At 40.1% G+C, this 18,343-nt stretch overlaps 1 protein-coding gene across 1 annotated transcript; it reads left to right on the plus strand.

The window, feature by feature from the left end:
* Positions 1 to 1,954: 1,954 nt before the first annotated feature.
* On the plus strand, positions 1,955 to 17,868 carry bach1b (BTB and CNC homology 1, basic leucine zipper transcription factor 1 b). Its single transcript, XM_006628243.3, has 5 exons — positions 1,955 to 2,082; positions 4,865 to 5,110; positions 5,711 to 7,009; positions 11,536 to 11,742; positions 13,093 to 17,868. Exons 2-5 carry the CDS (start codon positions 4,877 to 4,879, stop codon positions 13,474 to 13,476), a joined length of 2,124 nt encoding a protein of 707 aa, XP_006628306.2. The 5' UTR covers positions 1,955 to 2,082; positions 4,865 to 4,876; the 3' UTR covers positions 13,477 to 17,868.
* The last annotated feature ends 475 nt before the right edge of the window (positions 17,869 to 18,343 follow it).

An 18,343-nucleotide genomic window follows, 5' to 3' on the forward strand; every position in this document is an offset into this window, starting at 1 on the left:
TAGGCTAATTTCCTTTTGGGAAAATAGGCCATGATGTGAGTATGACTATGTTTGTGTCTGTGTGTGTTCTTTGACAGCCAGGCAACCCATCCAGGGTGTATCCTTGTGTCCACTGCTTGCTGGAATAGGCTCTGACTTCCCCACAACCCTGTGCTGGATAAAATGGTTACAAAATGAATGCATGACAACACCACAAGATCTCTGTAAGATCTTTTTAACACATTAGTTTAAAGACAAGAGCCTAGGACATTAACAGTCCCAGCAAATAAAAAAATACACATCTCCCAGAACTACAGCTTTTTCAAAACAGAAGTCAAATGTGTAAGCAGCAAAACTGTAAAGGAATCTCCTAGGAATGTCTTCTACAGTTTTGCTTTTCTAAGGCAATCAACTTAATAACCACTCTTGTCTTTAGTCTCATAATCACAAAGCATGGTTTTCTGCGACAAAATTAGTTCTTAGAGTCTATCTTAAAACCAAGCGAACCAAGAAAACAGATAAAACACTAGATGCTGCTGCTTTTAACATCTGTAGTACCTCAAAAGCAGTATTGCCTAAAGTTCAAGATAATAAGAATTATCTTGAAATGTCTAGCAAAATGTTCACAGAAAAATAACTTACATTTCTGCGTGGACACACCTCGATATATCTCATAGATAGCTGGTTGAGCAGGTCCTTTCAAACAATCGCTCCTTGTATACAAAAAAATCTCATTTTTTATTTTATTGTGAACAACTGTAAGTCACTTTTCTGATAGATAATCAAAAATAAGTAAAATCTGTCATAGTTCACAAAATGTTAGAGCATAAAACACTATTGGAAGAATGAGTAGGTACAATTCAACACAAAACACAAATTTAATGCACATAAAGCAAAAAGACAAAGTTACATTCAAATGAACACTTTAAGGTCAATGTAGAGTGAAATTAGCATTTTTTTTCTTTCAAACCCACATTATATCACATCTGTCAACGTCCGCCTCCATTTATAACTTTCAAATTCAGTTAGAATGTGCCAAATTATTGGAAGCCAGAGATTCTTAATAACACTTATTTGTCACAGTCAAGTTACTTTTAATCTCACCTAATGTACAACTGGATCTTCAAATCAGACTATTAATTGGCTCCTTATATCTGCACCCATTCAGTACAAAACTCTTGTTCTTAGTTGCTCCTACCTCCAAGACATTTTTTAAATGCTGGATTATTCGTCTCTTTTCATTCATTTCTAACGTCGTCCTTCCCTTCATTCTTCTGACTCTAAAATTGTTTCTCACATTTCTAAGCGGAGGTTGCTGCCCTAATCAACCCAATGGCCTTCCTAAGAACCAACAATGAAGCAAAACTAGAGGACACGTGATAATCAAGAATAAACATTTAAGACAAAAAAGAACTAAAAGTTTTAACAGTGTGGTTGTAGTCTAGTACCTTTCTACATGGTTTTGACCAGGAACATTTAGAAATAGAAGATTTTGAATTTTATAAAACTTGCAAGTCTCAGAAAGGTTTTAGTTTATAGCGTTTTTAAAAACGTTTATAATTACTGACACACGTTTAATACCCGAAATACCTGTACGGAGGTTGTTCCTAAGGTGCTTTGAATACGATGTGTTTAAACCCCCGAGTCCATGTTTAGGTAGTATTTTTATTATCATGCATTACTTTAATTTTTTCGTGTTCTCACTCAGTGCAAAGCACTTTTGATTTCTGTCGCTCTGCGACCGTCCCTTGATAGGAAACTGATCGTGCCAGCCTTCTCTGAAAATGTAAAGAAAAAAAAAGGACTCTGAAAGTAAACCCACAAAGCCACCCAGTTGAAGCTTATCAGTGCCTGAAACCGGAAGTGAGGGTTTATAAAAATACACGAAGCTGGCAGCCATTTCGGCCAATAGCAGGAAAGAGCTGCACGTTAGAGGGCGGGACGAGGACGCCCTGGGTTAAAGTCACATGATCGCAGCCCGAGCGAAGGGCTTGCAGTCAGGCAGGGTTCTAATGGGGCTAGGTAGTAGGAGGATGTTTACTGCCACAGCACGGGGCTCCTTGGTAAAAGTCCGAATCGATTCTTGCTGAGGAGATGTGACAGGTTAGTAAGACTCTTTTGGCATTCTCTCGCATGTCAGGGTTAATGTAAACAGGGATCGAAGCGCTCGGTGCCACGGAGTGTCTTGCGATGTGTTGTGGTGGTACGGAGGAACTTTGCAGTTGTCGGGCTGGGAGGGGGCATTTGGGAGAATCCCAGCCTTTAAAGTTTCGGTAGGCCCAGCAAATGTCACGGTGAAATCTGTAGCTGTGCACGCCAAGATGTGTATTTGGTAAGGCTAATTTGGATTTTGTCGTGAGTGACAAGCTAAATTTGTGTCTTTTCCTGCAGTGGTAGTTTATGGTTGTTAAGAAATTCCTTACTCGGGCAAAGAGGATGATAGTAGTAGAGACTTATTACGGTAGGAACACATGTGATATTTAGCTGGTGCCATTACTATTCGTTACAAAATGACCTGTGTGTTTCGTGCTAACTGGACATCTACGAGAAATCATTTAAACAAAACAAAAACGTGGACGATCGTAGTGGTCTGTTTGGTCTGTGGTTAGTAAAGTCTGCCATCTCAGGATAACTATCTTCCTGTTTATTTCACGTCCCACTTTTCTTGTGTAACAGGGTTTCATCATCGAGAGGGGGATCAGAGTGTACACACTGATACAGCATGGCTAACCGTGGCATCTTAAACTATTCGCCTCAGCTAACGTTTCTGGATTACAGAAACCCGAAAATATACGGTGAAGGGTGTCGTGTGCCAAGCAGTTTAAACAAATCCGGGATTCGCGTTGGGATGCGGGGAAAAATACTTTGTTTCTCTCTTACAAGTCACGATTTAGAGTATCTTCTTCCGCACGAGTTCAGTTGGAGAATATGATGTGGCATTACATATCTGGAAAGACGTTACGCAAACCATAGATAAAATACGGGTTGTATAAAAGCAAACAGAGCAGGTTTCTCTTCCTCTTTTTCAAACCGCTTAAAAAAATAATATCCAAGGAAATATACATGAGCTGCAAGAAAAAGGCTACCATGAAATACGAAAACGCGAAGCTTGGGGCTGAAGGGCTAGCCTTTCTAGACACTGTGTAGATTATTATTTTAGTACCTGCACCGTTCACCAGATGACATGATGCATATTTTAACAGTGGAAACCAGTCTCCGACATTTGTTTACATGCTCAAAAAAAGAAAAATACATCACCCTTTTCAGATACCTTCATCATACACTTAGCAGTTACAGCGACTAGACTACTATTGTCTCGTAATAATATATCAACGAATGCTGCCTCGGTTAGGTAACGAAGTTGTTTGCGGGAACTAATGAACGGAGAAGCAGGAAAATGCTTGTTCATCCTTTATCAGCAGAAGCGAGTGAGTCAGCACGCTGTTGCTTAACCACACTGCATGACTTGACATCGCTCAGCTGTAGTTGCGCCAAGCTGCAACCTGCTTCATTTAATGAAGCGTTGATCTTATTTTAGGTTTTAAATCGCATTGGCTTAGTAGTAGATATGCATATTATTTTAAATGATTTATACTAGGTCTTACGTTGTTTTAAAGTTGTAAATATTTTTTTTCTCATCTATTTTTGAAATATCAAAATTCACACATCCACCCATTTTTTTTACCACTTCATCAAATTCAGGTTCAAGGGGGAGACGGAGCCTATCCTGACAAGGAGTATGCACACCCTAGCCGGGACTCCAGTCCATTACAGGACATGTATACTCATTCCCATAAGCCAGTTAACCTGCCAGTATCTTTTCGGACTATGGGAGGAAACCAGATCATCCAGAGGAAACCCACACAACATACAAACTGTTCAGATAGCACCCCTGGTCCGGAACTGAATCCAGGGCCCCAGCGCCGTGAGGCACTAGTCCAAAACACTATGCCCATAATTCACACATTTGCTTTCACGCATAGAACAACACTGACCTCCTTGATAAGATGGAATACAGACGTGCAGATGTTTTCTTTCACACTGTATAATACAATCAAATCTACCAAAACTGAGCCACAGAAAGATGTGTATCAGAGATGAAATACAAAACCTTTCTAGTTGCAAGTCTTGAGGTCTGCCTGTCATGACTGCATCTCAGACTGATACAGGATCTGTCTGCCTCAGGAACAGCTAGACAGACTGGCTTCTCAAAGTCTGGTGTAGATTAAGGGAAGGCAGTTGGATCTGTAGAATTTTACATTTACACTCTGATGTGTGGCTCTGGAAGTATTTTATGGTTTTGTGTTGTATTGTGTACATGGAGGTGACGCTGTAATTGGGCAAAGCTGAATAGTTTTTTATAGTAGTGGCAAGTCCTCTGAAAGCAAGCAGTGTAACACACTAGCTGGCATAAATCCTTTAACTCTGAACTAAATCATCCAAACTGACTGCAGTGACTGCTTGTAGTTGTGGTCTTTTTTTGGAAGGTACAACACCTGATCCATTTTCAGATTAGTTATATTTTTTCTGAAGTGGGCAGTGACAGCTTCCGCATTATTCCTTGAGTAAGGGAGGTGATTGAACCCTAGGGTCACAGACACACCTCCAGAGGCTTGGTGCTGGCAGTTGAAATGAGCTCCATACCTCCACTACACCCATGAACCGGGTGCAGGGGACAGCCTTGAAAGACCTGGCATTTTCTTTTGAGATACTTGTTGCATTTTAGCACCCACAAAGAGCAAATCCAATTGAATGCGTAGTGCACCCATGTAGAAATCTCCAACGTTTGATAGCCGCACTTCAAAAAAACCTTTCACTACAACATTGTGCAACTCAGACAGAATTTTGAAGTTTGACTGCGACAATGTTTTGCATTTTCTTGCAGTTGTACCGCACAATGACTTTCGAGAGCATAAGGACGTCGACCTTCAGTTACCAGTCCTCGATACACAGCTCGCACGTCCTTCTGTGCCTTAACGAGCAGAGACAGAAGGGGATTCTGTGCGATGTGACTGTTGTGGTCGAAGACAAGAGCTTTCAAGCTCATCGCTCGGTGCTTGCAGCCTGTAGCGACTACTTCCGGTCAAGAGTCACGAGCCGCCATGACCATGTCATTACGCTTCCCAAGGAGGTAAGCTAACGGAGACGTGCACATCTTGGTTCATTCCAAAAACTTTGGATTTGTTTTTAGCAATACTGCAAACTTTCCCTGGGGCCATGCGCATGTACCCAAATGTCCTTCTAACACGAGCTCAGAGCTGAAAAATTTGACATAGCTTTAAACTGGTCTAGTCTAGCTAAAGAATATATCGCATGCGTAGAACATAGCCCCTTGCTGTTGCTTGTGCTTGGAGATAGTCTTTTATGCTATGCTGTTGGAGACTAGGGCAGATTCTTATGAACTTATATTATATTAACTTATTTTCATATAGTATACATTTTAGATAGTTGTCAGGCAGATATGCATTATGAGGAACAGGTAAAGGTTCATTCTGTTGTATGCTGAAAAACCTTTCAGCATGAAATGAACCTTTACCTGTTCATTTATAGCCGACTCATGCTGACAAAACTCCCTACTCTAACCTGTATGCATTATTAGGCTGCTTATCACAATAAACCTCCGTTTTCATTTCCTTTTCAAAGGGTGGATAACTACAAGGAGGGTTATGTTTACTCAGGTATATGGAAAACTTCCTGCTGTGCTTAATGTTACCTTCATATTTTTCTGTAGGTAACAGTGGAAGGGTTCGACCCACTGCTTCAGTTTGCCTACACTGCAAAGCTCCTTTTTACCAAAGAAAATGTCCTTGAGATCCGAAATTGTGCCGAGGTCTTGGGTTTCCACAACTTGGACAAAGCCTGCTTTGATTTTGTTGTTCCAAAGTTTTTTGAGAGTGGAAGAAACACACAAAGAAGTCCAAGAAAATTATGCTGCAGGAGCCGATGTTGGAAAGAGAAATTGCTGGCAGCAGAGTCTGTAAATATAGATGATGTGGGAGAGGATGCCTTGGATACTGAATCCCCTGACACTGGGACTCTGAAAAAGAAGAGTGATACAGTCCAGTGCCCTGAATTGCAGGCAGAAATGCCCGGAGGCTGCAGCCCAAACTGTTCAGAGAGAAGTACCCAGGCTGGTTTCTCTTCTTTGTGTCCAAAATACAGGAAGTTTCAGATTGCTTGTGGGAAAGACAGGTTTTGCCTTGAGAACTGCGGCCAAGAAATACAGCAGTTTTTTCTCTCGGCGGCACCTGAAACTTTCAGCCCCAGCAGCCAGCCATGTGGAGCCGGTGACAACAGGAAAGAGAATCCACTGGGAAACGTGACTGGCCAGAGCGATTTGGAAATGGAGGAGCACCATGACAATGGAACATCTGAAACGGACAAGTGCCACCCTTGTGGCCAGCAGGTTTTGGAAACTCTCTGTGCCGCGGGGACGTCTACACCGTGCTGTAGTCGGTCTCTCGCGTTAAGCTCCCCGGCGTCCAGCGGCTTGCGTCCCGATCCATTGGAAATGTGTGGTGTTCTGGAGGACAGGGCTTTGGAGGATGGCGGAGAAGAACAAGCGATCAAAGCTGGCCTGCCAGATCCTGTGCTCCCTGGTCTTGTTCTGAAGGACCAGCCTGGCCCTGGAGAGAGTGGAGAAAGGAGCAGTGTAGAGAGGGAGGTAGCTGAACACCTAGCCAAGGGGTTCTGGAGTGAGCTTTGCCCTCCTCCGGCAGAAGGCTTGGATGGAGATCGGGGTCCTTCGCAGCAGGCCACTTCGGAAGGAACCACCGAGTTTCGCTGGCTTTCCATGAACATCAACAAGAGCTACGAGCAGCTGGATCTGACTGCCAGCACAGCGGACTGCCCCTTCCTGAGGGACCTGGACACTCAGGACTGTTGTGACCTCACGGAGGAGCAGATCGAGTGCGGGGTCGTCTCGCAGCCGGAGAAGAGCCCTTATATCTCCTCAATCAACTCGGGGGACGACTCCGATTTTGACACGGAGGGGGACAGCGAATCCTTCACAAGAGAGCGAGCCCGTGAGGTGAGTGGGTAGTGGATTTGGGGTTTCTCCTGCACAGCTACCTAAGTGTTGAAACTTGGGTCATCAGTTTTATTTTTGTGATCCAGTTTTGAACAGGTTTAGGCACTTACCCGAGTGCTTTTCAGAAAGAGTAACCCTAATGGTGTTTATGTTTTAAGTGATAGGATGACCTTTGGTGGGTGATGGAAGTATACATGATCCAATGATTATGTTCAAAAGATGGTTGACTTTAAAAAGAAGAGGTAAAAAATGGCACTCGGTTTTAATAGTACTTCGTAGACGCATTGAAATTTAACTTACAACAGAACAGTTTTAATCTACACACTACACAGAGTTAAAACTTCACCACTGGTCTAGTGTCTTACTCATATGTTTTATCTAATCGGTGTAATAAAAAAAATGCAAAGTGCTATTACACACTGCAATGTTTAGTTTCGGAATGCAGTACAGCTGCTGTAAGAAAAAAACTAAAATCTTATAAATAAACATATAAATTGAGTCAATAATTATATTCCTTGTACCAATTTTGATATCTTTAAAATAATTCATATGCAGTTTTCTTGGGCTCTGAAACATAAGAGTTTTTTTTTTTGTCCACCAGAGACTTATTCCTCTTTAAAAAAATACAGAGTACACTGAGGAAGTTGACTCAGCTGAGCATGTCTGTCTTTGTTGGATGGCTGTGCTGTTAGGTGGGGCAGACTGACGTGTAACTGGGAAAACTTTTTCCACAGCTGCTGAGTGGAGTCTTTGGAGATACCAGGTGTGCTGCCCTCCTAAAAGACAATCCGGTCATGTCAAAAATTAAATTGATGGTTAATCAACCAGCTATTGGAGCCTGTGGTGCTGTTTTTTATTTTATTTTTATTTATATAATCACAGACGGCTTATTGAGGAGTTATATAGTTTTTATTTATAACATTGGTCATCCTTAATTCTTTACTCACCTGCTTTTGAGTGCTAAAAATGTAGCATAGATTCTGCGTAAAATGTAGGGTAGGTTCTGTGTATCCATACAGAATGTTTTGTTTTTTTTTTCAGTCAGATCAGTATGCATTTGGCACTTTTGGAAAAGAGCATACAATGGGCTTACTGCTTGTGGAAGTTCATAGTGTAATACGTTATATTGTATCCTGGTGAAATAAAAATGATCTCTTGAAATTCAAGCAGTTAGCAATAACCAGGAACAAAACAAAATGGATAACTATTTAAACCAAGCCTAACTATTTTGTCATTAAAATTCCCATGATACTCTTGGTAGGGATATAGGGTATCTAGGTAGGATGTCCTAAATTTCTCTATGGACTTTCTCTATGGCCTACCTAAAGAACATAAGAATAGTTACAAACTGGGGGGCATTCTACCCTTCTCACCTCTCTGATAGTCAACAGTTAATTGAACCAAGGGCTTATCCAGCCATTTTGTTCATGAAGCTAGGGTATCAACTTTAACAACATGGCTAGGTGGCTTGTTCCATACTTCCACAACCCTTTGGGTAAAGAAGTGCCTCCTCTTCTCGTTTTTAATACACTTCCACATTCCCCCTAACTCCGTTAGCAAAGATGTTTCAGCTGCAGTGAGCCTCCAATATATATGAAAGGTGCATCCCCTGTGTATATAGAGTTTGGGCTCCTCTGGGACAAATTCAAGAAATTGATGTCTTGCCTGGTAGTTGAAAAGGGTTTGGGGTTTTATGTGGTGAGGATGGGTTATTTGAATGTGGTCTTTTATAAAACATTGCAGTCCTGAAATACAAATCACTTTTTTGTTATAGTTCAGGTATGTAGCTGTGTCAGCTTGTGTAGGCTGCAAATGAACAAGTAAAGGTTTATTCCATGAAGAAAAGAAACACAACGTTTCAGCTGTGGAGCCTTTTTTAGGGTGTGTTTCTTTTCTTCTCTTTTACAATAAAGGTTGTAAGCGATAACTCTACTGGCCATGTTTGCCTCTATCTCTGCTTATTCTTATGAATTTGCCTCTATCTTTATCTCTGCTTATTCTGAGGCACAGATGAGCAATGGAAACATTCTGTCATGTAGCCTCTGGATTACCACAGTTCTCTCAAACATAGGAAAGCTCAGATGAATGCTGTCCAGATCTGATTTTCTCACTTTTGTGCTGTTTTAATTATTGGCTGCAATAGTGAACAGTAACGAGGCTAAAATGGAATATTCAGAGATTTCCCAGTACTCAATCACTTCTTTTGTTTCAATTTACATCCGATTGCACTTGTAGATATGAAACAGAACTGCAATTTGGTAAAGCTTTCATACTTTTTTTCAAATTATACTATCAAATGTTGAATAGCGTCTTTTCAGTGGGTGTGCAGTAGCCTTTGCTGCTGATAATGGAAGGAGGAGTTTATAAGAATAATGATTGAATTTTAGAAAACAATTGGGACTGAAATGAGTAGTGTGTGGTTCATACATGTCTTGTGTCATGCGTTTACAGTGCCATGTAAAATTATTTGCCCCCCAGTATGATTTTCTACAAATTTGCACATTTTTCACAGTGAATTTGGTTAAGTCTTTTTGTGGGTTGTAGCAGTATATAGTGGAGAGTCTGTGAGATAAATGACACCAAAGTTACCAAAGTTTGGTACTTCTTTCATTTGTTTTGGTGTGCAAGGTAATCAAATATGCAATCTTCAGGTGTGAAAAAGTTAGTCTCCCCCAGTGAACTCAACCCAATTAAAGGGCTAATTAGGGTCAGCTGTTAGAATGCTTTGATTTACAGTCAGACCTGATTTAGGCCAGCCTTTCCCAATAGCCTTTCCCAATATAAATTTGAGTAATTAGCCATTATCATCAGAGTTGTCAAGTTGTGAGTTGTCAAGCCATGATCAAAAGAAATTCCTGAAAACCTCCATTGTTAATGTCTAGTATCAGTGTGAAAGTGTTACAAAGCCATTTCTAAGGCTCTGGAGCTTCACAAAACCACAGTCAAACCCATATTGTCCAAATAGAGAAAGTTTGAGTCAGCATTAAATCTTCCCTGGAGTGGCCATCCTGCAGTTGCAAAGAACCTTAAACAAGATCGAGGGATCTGCATGCCGCTCTCACCTTGGCTAAGGTCAGTGTTCATGACTCCAGCATCAGAAAGACACTGCTCACGTTCAAGAAGAACATTAGTGTTTGCTAGAATACACCTGGGTAATTCTCGAGTTTTGGAAGTGTTCCAACAACCAATGAGTCAAAAGTAGAACTTATTGGCTGAAGTGGGGCCTGGTATGTCTGGAAGAAAACAAACACTGCATTCCACAGTAAGAAACTCATACCAACAGTCAAGCATGGTGGTGGTCGTGTCATGATTTGGGGATGCTTTGATGTGTCAGGACCTGGGCAACTTGCCATCATTGAAGGAACCCTGAATTCCATTGTGGATCAGCTAATTCTAGAGGAGAATGTCAGACTATCTTAGCTGAAACTGAAGCACAGCTGGGTCATGCAGCTGACAGTCATCCGAAACACACAAGTAAATTTATATCATAATGGTGGAAAAACAAGATATTTTGAGTTTTTGGAATGGCCTTGTCTAACCTAAATCTCATTGAAATTTTGTGGTAGGACCTAAAACCAGCAGTTGATGTTCAAAAACCCACAAATATCATCGAGCTGAAGCAGTTCTGCATGGAGGAGTATGCCAAGATCTACCGTACTTCTACCGTACTGTGAGAGACTGATCAATAACTGCAGGAAATGTCTGGTTGCAGTTATTGATGCTAAAGGTGGTGTTACCAGTTATTGAGTCTAAGGGAGCCATTACTACTGTCATCTGGGGCATTGGGTGTTGTATAACTTTCTTTAATAAATTATCATGACTTTGTGGTAATTATTAACTCAAGGTCCCATTTATATAACATTAGGCTTTGGTTGAAGATTTGATCACATTCAAGGTGAAAAATATGCAGTAATGCAGGAAATCAGATAGGGGGCAAATACTTTTTCATGGCACTGTAATTACAGTAAACTCTTGGATTAATGGACTGGTAGGGGGAAAGGGGAAAAAAGTCTTTCAAAGCACAAATTACATTTTTTTTCAGCCTAAAAACACACTGAGGATATAAATACTATATAAACTAATGCTTTCTTTTGGTTTATTTTTTAACAATTGCAATCAACACAGTCAATGATAATTGTTCCTTTACCATTTCATCATAAATATACAAACTCTTTATTTAATGTGTCATAGATATACTGTGTAAAATTAGCACCCTTCATAAGCAACTGATTTACCACTATAGGGCAACATTTGTATCCCCTGAATTATAAACGTATGCAATATTTATGTTTATCTTGTTTTATTATTTGTGCTTTTCCCATTATTGCAGGGAAAGTCTTTACAGACAAATTTTGTCTTTTGCACATTTAGTCCATTAAATCCAAAGTCTGTTAGTCTGTTAGACTTCCTCTACCCATTTCTAGCTGACTACCAAATGAGCACCAATTTTAAAAGTATTTAATTTGAAAAAAGTCTTTAATTCTCTATGGTCAATTGCTAAGTGTTTTTTTTTTCTTCAATTCCAGGTAGCATTGCCATTCTCTGTCGAAGAGATTGCCTCCTTGAGCAGAAACGATTTCCAGCAAATGCTGAAATACCACAAACTAACTCGGGAACAGCTGGACTTTGTTCACGACGTAAGGCGACGAAGTAAAAACCGAATCGCAGCCCAGCGATGCCGCAAGAGAAAGCTGGACTGCATTCAAAACCTGGAGTCTGAAATCGATAAGCTGGTGTGTATGCCATTCTGAATGTCCATGTCTAATTATTGTGGCCATGACGGGAAATAAGCAAAACAGCCTATAATTAGGCTCACAACTTTTCAAAATGATTTTATTAAAAGTAAAACGAGTTCTACACTTAATCACTCTTTGTGTAGCAGATATAGAATCATAACAAAGGCTATACCATGGGATTAGAAGGAACACAACTGTACATTATCATATCAGTTAAATTAGACCAGCCCTCACATAAGCATAGAAGTTAAAACCAAGTGACAAAGGTGTTACTGTGCTGTAAGGGATTTCCGTAATTTAATGCGTCTCACTCTTGGACCTTAAAATGAAAGAAATCGAGTGAAACAGACAGGCAATTTCTTTTGTGAGCCGAAAAAAAAAATTAGGCTAGATCTCAGCCTCATTCACTATATGCCTTCACATTACAGGATGAGTAACAAGCACTCATTTAATTATAAACAAGCATGCACTGAATGGAAAGCAAGGGGTTTTTATAGCTACCTCTAAATATCAGTTAGTCTGGGCATTTGAACTCAATCCTCCTCCACCTCAGTCTCTACCCACTTTCTTGACTGGTCTTAAAGATATGATTACAGTTAAACAGCTGTGCTTTGAAAGGTTTTTTACAGCGGGGGTTCCCATTCTTGTCTAGGATCACTAGGTTTTCATTCCAGCCAGGCATAATCACCTAGTTGTAGCTATCAGATTTCTGTGTGGAAGTTTTTCTGCTAAAAAGTTTGGGATTTTATTTTACTTACGGAAGTGCAATAGCTAAAAGGCTGAAGACAGTAGGACAGCTGTAGGTAGTAAGGGTTCAATTGACCAACTAAATTCTCAGCTAGACAGAAGAACAGCAACAGAGTGTAGGCCCAGGTCAGGACTAGGGACCCCCTGACATGGGTAGGCTTACCTCAAAAGATAGGGCCTGTTAAATAATCACTGTGAATTTCTCACTCTGATAATCAAGCGTACTTTGTCAAGTCTTTACCGTGCCAGTGCATGGCCTTGTTTTGCAGATTTCCCTTCAGCCAAACACTGACTTCCCCCTGTCAGGTTGTGCCACGTGTTTGCACATGACACCAAACCATTTGTTCAGTGAATCAGTCCTCCAGCTCTCATATAACATCTGTTCTGTGCTCATTCCCAGCTTCAGCCCGTGCCTCATTCGTACCCAGGGCCTTGATGTGTATGAGCCTCTGAAATCACACAGCCTATTAGGAATTGTGCCTTTTCCCCAAAAATCATGTGCCCCGTCTAATATTAAAACTCTTTGTATGTTCGATAACTTTTTGAATCATGTTCAAATGGCTAAAGGTTCGCAGCCATTCAAAACCACTTGTCCTACAGAAAACCGAAAAGGAGAAGCTCCTGGAGGAGAAGCAGCAGCTCAAAATGAGGATGGGAGAGACGCGGCAGGATCTGTCCAAGCTGTACCAGAGGCTATGCAGCGAGGCGGCGCTGACGCAGGACCAGCTGCAGGTGTTTGCCAAGTACTCCTCTCCGAACTGCCCCCTTTCCTCGCTGCTTGCATCCAGCGGGAGCCCGGCCTGCCCAGAACTCGGGCCTCTGCTTTCCTCCTTAGCGGGAGACTCCTGTGGTACCGAGCTAACAGGGGAGCCTGAGGGAGAGTCTGCCCCCAGGACTGCAGACCCTCCCTCCACAGAGCACTGCTGCCAGAGTGTTATCTCCGACTTTTGTTTGGAAATGACAAGCAAATGTACCACAGAGTAATTACTGCTTTTATCATTTATGTACACTTTAAAACCCAATCCCCATTTTAAAATTGCCTTTATTTTGCTTTTTACCTATTAAAAAAATGCAATTGATAAAGAAATTGCAAATTTCATAAGGAAATTGTAAATACTCCACTAGTATGGTACTTTAATATTCTTGCTGGAGACCTTTCTTTAACTTTTAATGATGTAATTTCTCAAAACAATATTAAAACAATGTCATTATGCAAGATAATTATAAAGCATTCCCTAAAGCTACACTGGAGTCTTATGTATTTTTCAGGAACTCTTAAAGGAGCATACCGTCACTTCAGGAAGCATTATTTAATAAACTTGGTGCCTGATTTTGTCATATCACAGGAGTTAAGCACAGTAGATCCTGGTTAGTGTACTGAGTTGGATTTAAAAGGAAAGTAAGGTGCTGCATCCGGGATAATGGCTCAACACTAGATAGCCTCAGGACCAAGAGATCAACACATACCTCACGAGTGAGATGCAGCTGAAGGATTCTTTCACAAAACGCTCTTATCAAAACTCGGTCTTGCTTTGTCATTATGAAAGTCACTAAGCATCTTTTCCCCCATGAAATCTTTCAAAGCTTATGGTGCTTAATAGTATAGAAAGAGTAAGATAACTTGGTGCTGCTCTATGATGTGACACAATAAAAACACTCAAATGTAGGAAGGACAGATTTCTAACTAGGTTCTGTAGTCTTGTCAAGAGTGCACTGAAGTGTACTGTTGCTGTGAAACTTGGGCTGGATGCATTTGGATTATGTGGGCTGTACTGCCCACCGGTTTTTGTATAACAGTAACCATCGATCTGTCACAGTTCTGGGCGACAGCAGAATTTGATGTGCACAATCGGAGCTTTGTCTGGTCTTCTACAGGCACTTAAAAGGGCACATTGGGATGCGACTGAGGGCAGAATGAATGACAACTCCAGTTAAGATTTAGCCAGTTTTCTGCTTTGGGGCTGTGATTTGAGGCTTGTCATGTTTGAATCGAATTGACCATGTTGAGATCCAAGAAGAGCAGGTGTATTTTGCAGGACTTTATTACTCCTGTACAGAGAAACATCCATAGTAGATCCCAGTACAAGGTGCAGCTGGTTTCATTGGATGGAAAGTGGTTGCAATTCAGTAAAACAGTATTGATAAATATTCCTAACTTGTGAAAGGTGCATATGTTAATAATGCTAACAAAACATGTAGGTCCTAAACTTTTGTGGATCTATTGCATGTTTCATCTTCACTTGCCTCCCAATGTACTGTTTGTGAGCTGTGGTGCTCAATGTGCAATGCCAAAAGTAGTAGTAGACATGATAACAGAAAAATGGGCTGCTTATTAATTACAAATTGCAGTATGACCAGAGCAAACAAGCATATACTACACAATCTGTATGTTCCCTTCTAATTCTTCTGTAAGAGACTTGGCCAGTGATTCCATCTGTTCCTGGAACCAGGCTGTGGTGTGGTTTGAGGGTAGCTGAGCTGCCATGTTTTACCACCAGATCAAGCTGCTCTTGGCTGGAAGTTGATTGATCTGAATGGACATTGTCATAACGTGCTTTTGAATCTCTCCTACACTGTTTAGAAAAGGTGCAATTTGAATCTGTTCAAGTTTTTTTTAATTAAAAAAACAAGTTTGTAACAACTTCCATGTCGTAAAGGTTTTCTGCGTAAGTCTTTTTGGAAATACAGTTCCAGGGGTAATGACATCACTCCGTGCAACTCCAGATCTTCTAGTTTCTGGTTCCTTAAAAGTATTGTAAATCAAACGTGCTGTTGTTTCTCATACTTCTGTATTTTCTGGTTTCGTACGATTTTGAATTCCTTTTTTTCCAGATGGACAGGTGAAAGGTGGAGGTCAGCTGCCCAAGTCTGTGCAATCTGTCATAAGAGACATGTTCACTTAAGAACACTTACAAAACCTCCTGATCAGTAAAGAACAGCATCACTCTGGCTTTTGACTGGCCATTGCTATTGGTCACACTTTAATTTCCTGGTATTTGAACCTTTATTGCTTGTGGTCTAAAAAGAGTGATGTATTGTAGCAGTGCTTTCTTTAATGAAGAAATGTGTTCCTGTTGTAAAACAATATTTATGGGAAGATTTTGGAAGTTGTGACAGGTCTCTCTGTACCTACATTGAATGTTCTGATGTTATTAGGTTGATTGATTTATATTTGTCAGTTGTTTTTATATAAGGTGTGTGCATCTGATGCTTTGTTAGAAACATACAATTAACAGGTTTATACATTTCCCGAAGATGAACAAGTTTCTTGGAATAGTGATTCAGCTAAGAGTTCAATGAAAAATGGTGTGTTAAAACTCAAACATGCAGTCTTTTTTCCACCTACTTTCAAGGAATGGAGTGTGTGTACCTGGAATGTGGCCGAGTTTTTTTTTTAAGTGGAACACAATTCACCATTCACATCCGGCTCTTTAGGAGAAACGTTTGGCCAATGTCTATCTTGCTTCTTCAGTCTAATGTCTTATGACATTACTTTGTAGTTCTGTCAGGCCAGAAGCCCAAATTTCAGAGTTCATGGACTTTTTCTACTAGCAGGTTCTTTAAGGCCTGATAGGCCATAAAGGGTTAAATGATTACTGTTTCTAAGGTATTTTTATTTAATGCAAGATATAAGTCTTCCATGTTGGTTTTGTAACTAGTTGCACAAAAAGTGATACTTTTATCATAACAGCGTTGACCAGCACACATTCTTTCCTGATGTCCACAATATCTTGTTTCTATGTCTTATTTCCTCCATGTCCTGGAAAGCAATTTGAATTTCAAGTTTTCCTGAAATAATACAGAAGTGAAGAACAGGGATCACCAATTCAAATGTTACTTCCATCATGTATAGTCGTGCTTTAAGGCTTTTATTTATAAGAGAAAAGCGGTGTGTCCAGGTTAATGTTGGGTATAGACAGTCTGGTTAATCAATATTACAAAGAAATGATCTCCTACTCAGTGTCTTTAATGTAAAAAATGCACGAAAGAAGCCATTGTTAAATTACAATTCCCTGTTCTTTGATTCTGTACTAATGTTCTTTTCTTTTTGCTGTCTTTGATTGATGCACTCTTTTCAGTGTGAAATACACTTGTCTTGTAAACAAGGTAAACTTTGTCTTACTCAAAAACAGTGATGCTGTTTTATTTTACAAATTAAAGATAAATCCAAGTAGTGTAACTTTTTTTGTGGATAATCCAGGTGAAATGTTTTACATGAGTTACTTTGACTGCTCGCATTAGAGACCTCTGATATATAGAGAATCAAGCTTCCTAAGGGGCAACCCTTGTACCAATGTGTGACAGCAGAGCAAAGTCGTGAGGCAACAGGAATTTCAAAAACATGCGACATGTTGTTTAAAATGACCAGATACAGGAGTGGACAGTGACAGGTGAGAGGAGCTTTGAGGTATGCTGCTGTTTTTCTCCGTAGGAGTACAGAACTGTGCCGCTACACGATCAGAGAGGCTTGTTCATACCATCATGTGCTGCAACCAATAAACGCCATGCTCCCTTGAGAAAGTTCTCTTGGTGTATCAGTGGCAAACTGTCACTTCAGCCTTCTTTGTGAAACTGTGTAGGTGGGGCATCTAGTGTTAGTATTTTAAAATGTAACATGTTTGGTATAACTTTGATGTAATTGTTGAACGGACTGAAATGCATTTTCATTATTTTTTTTTACATTGGCTTGAATTTAGTTATCAGAATCCTTCAGACCCACTATTCAAATTTAACATCTTATCTATAGTGTGTCTAGGTTGGGTTCCCACAGCTAAATCCAGGAGGTCTTCATCTTGCTTGGTGGCACTGGTATGTAAGACCTTCATTTGAGTAAGCACTGTTTTTGTGATTTTAAATTCTTTTATATTCAAACACATTATAGAAGAAAAAGCTTCCATTTGTATGAAAATCTCTGTTGCTACCAGTGTTTCACCTTATTTTTAGAAAGTTTTCATTCATGATTGTCACTGCCTTTTACCAGTATCCTAAAGAGGTTTTGTTTCAGTTCTTTATAAGTTTTGTAAAGCCTTAGGTAGTGTTGTAGAGGTAAACTAGTAACATGAGTACCCTCTACTGGTCAGTTAATGTATTCCTCAGGGCAGGAGATGTGTTAATGGTAAGACAAGGTGCACATTATGTACAGTAGAGTAAATATATCAAGAATTTTAATTCAGAAACAGTAATATGAAATGTTTTTCTAATGCATGATTTAAATTCTGAAGGAGAAAATGAAAATTACCTGAAATTTGCAAATCCTCTATCACTGGGTTAAGGGTCTTCTGAACATTTAAATCTTTGAAAGCACAAAATTAACCTAGAATGATTTAGAAATGTATAAGCTTATTTATTGAATAAAAGCACTTATAACTTTTAAAATCACGGTGGTTATTTCTTGCTTCCTGAAAGTTATCTTGTCTTTAGATGCAAAAAGAATATGGATTAAAAAATAATAAATTTAATAATCTGTTTTTCTTTGGGGTCATCAGAGCCTATCCCAGTAAGATATGGTACATGGTACGTGGTACACCATGAAAGGGACACCAGTCCATCCCAAGATACACACGTACTCACACCAGGGCCAATTCTCCTTGAAGCCAATTGGCTTGTCAGCTTTTCAGACTCTGGGAAGGAGCCTCAGGCCCCAGGGGAAACCCATACAAACACAAAGAACAGACAAGCTCCACACAGCAGCTCTCCAGGCCCAGAGCACAACGAGCCAGTAATGCTGTGCCTTCTTTGGGATCAAATGAGATCAAAACCTACCAAAAAGATAGACTTCTGGAAATAGAAAAATAAAAAATACTGTACCTAGGTCTGTTTTAAATTTCAAGCTTTTGGCTTTTGATACGTT

Source organism: Lepisosteus oculatus, chromosome 5 (assembly GCF_040954835.1).
Source record: "Lepisosteus oculatus isolate fLepOcu1 chromosome 5, fLepOcu1.hap2, whole genome shotgun sequence".
NCBI lineage: Eukaryota > Metazoa > Chordata > Actinopteri > Semionotiformes > Lepisosteidae > Lepisosteus > Lepisosteus oculatus.

Coding starts and splice junctions, on each gene's coding strand:
- bach1b (XM_006628243.3), top strand. CDS start 4,877: ATGACTTTCGAGAGCATAAGGACGTCGACCTTCAGTTACCAGTCCTCG. Junction 5,111..5,710: donor TCATTACGCTTCCCAAGGAG/GTAAGCTAACGG, acceptor ATTTTTCTGTAG/GTAACAGTGGAAGGGTTCGA. Junction 7,010..11,535: donor CAAGAGAGCGAGCCCGTGAG/GTGAGTGGGTAG, acceptor CTTCAATTCCAG/GTAGCATTGCCATTCTCTGT.